Source organism: Haplochromis burtoni, unplaced genomic scaffold (assembly GCF_018398535.1).
Source record: "Haplochromis burtoni strain Fernald_Lab_line unplaced genomic scaffold, NCSU_Asbu1 Contig_541, whole genome shotgun sequence".
NCBI lineage: Eukaryota > Metazoa > Chordata > Actinopteri > Cichliformes > Cichlidae > Haplochromis > Haplochromis burtoni.
The window spans coordinates 88,887-90,438 of NW_024582902.1; the positions used below are offsets into that span (position 1 = coordinate 88,887).

General features: G+C 44.3%; 1 protein-coding gene across 1 annotated transcript in view; it reads right to left on the reverse strand.

The window, feature by feature from the left end:
- Positions 1–1,552, reverse strand: part of dab2ipa (DAB2 interacting protein a) — a 41,392-nt gene that overhangs the window by 10,428 nt on the left and 29,412 nt on the right. The window contains exon 8 of the mRNA XM_005947763.3: positions 254–426. Coding sequence (XP_005947825.1) covers positions 254–426 — 173 coding nt within the window. The remainder of the gene's footprint in view (positions 1–253; positions 427–1,552) is intronic.

Genomic DNA, 1,552 nt, shown 5'->3' on the forward strand with positions numbered 1-1,552 from the left:
CTACTTTAGGCCCGGAAGTAGGATTCGTCACGTCATCACTTAACGACCGGATTAGTTAAACTGCAGGAATGTCTGCGATACTCTAATTACTGCCGGTAGCACAAATGCTCTGATTACTACATGTAGTAGAAGTAATCTAGTTACTACCTGCACTAAACATAGTAGGATTACTGTTTGTGTTCTACTGTTTCCCTGCAGCTCACAGATGTAACTGTGATACTTGGAGCAGGTGGGCTGGTGCAGCGCCGCCTACCGTTTCTTGGCGGGCAGGTCTTTGGCCTCCACCACCCACACCGTCAGCACGTTCTCCAGCCGCCGGCTGTTGTCCTTGTTGGGGTGAACAGCACGTCGCAGGTTCTCCATCCATTTGTCTCTTTCTGCTGCTGAGCGACACGAGAAACACTTTGTTCCCGTCGAGGTTGTTACCTAGGAGACAGGCAACCACGGAGACACAAGAGGGCACCGATGTCAGCTGAGTGAAACCCTTGTGTCTTCCAACCAAACGCTGTCCCTCTGAGAGAGAAGCTTTGGATCGTTTTTGTGACCTGATTAACAAAACATGACAGAAAAATGTTTCCAACCATGAGAAAGTCCTGATGGCGAGGGTTACAGTCAGAGCCATCTCGGATGATGACTCTGACCTCAACATGTCCGATCAGGTAACATCTGTAGTTCCTGAAACTCTGTTTGCTGTTTGTGTGGATGAAATGCAGACGAGTCTCAGGGCCGCACGCAGCTCAACAAAGTCAGGCGTTCATCAGAGATAACACCGCCGAGGTTATCGGTTCTCTGTTAAGCCAGATTAGAGCTAGTGGTTTTATACAAAATGAGCACATTCCAATCAGAGACATTACCATTTGGTGATAAAGTCGCTAAACAATGTAAACATTTCTCTGTAAAATAATCTGAGAGGTGAAAGCAGCAGAAACTTTGCTTTGAAGATTTTCACTTTGAACTAAAGTGAATGATTTTGTTACTCAGCACGCTCAGTAAGGCGATGGCTGCACATCGGAACTGTGAGACTTTAAACTGGATTTACAGCTCGATGAAGGAGACGTGGAAATCTGATGAAAGTCATTGGTTGAACAGATGTTCTGTAATAATGTCACTTCCTCTGGTAGATTTGAAGGCGTTAAACGAGGCTGCGGTTATTCTGATAAACATTCTTTCAAAATAAAAGACATTTTGAAAGTTGAGATGAAAACCTGTAAAAAATAAATGAAAACAAGTCGGAAACTGATCCGTGTGAAACACAACAATGGATCTGATGGTGATCAGAAACCACGATCACGAAGCTTCGTCATATTTGTGTTTTACAGTTTTACAGTTGGGACTCTGCCCTGCCCTCTGCTGGAATTGTGAGGTAACGCAGGTCAATTTAATTCAGTTCAATGCAATTTTTTTTACACAGCGCCAAATCACAACAACATTCGCCTCAAGATGCTTTATATTGTGAGGTAGACCCTACAATAATACATACAGAGAAAAACCCAACAATCATATGACCCCCTATGAGCAGCACTTTGGCGACAGTGGGAAGGAAAAACTCCCT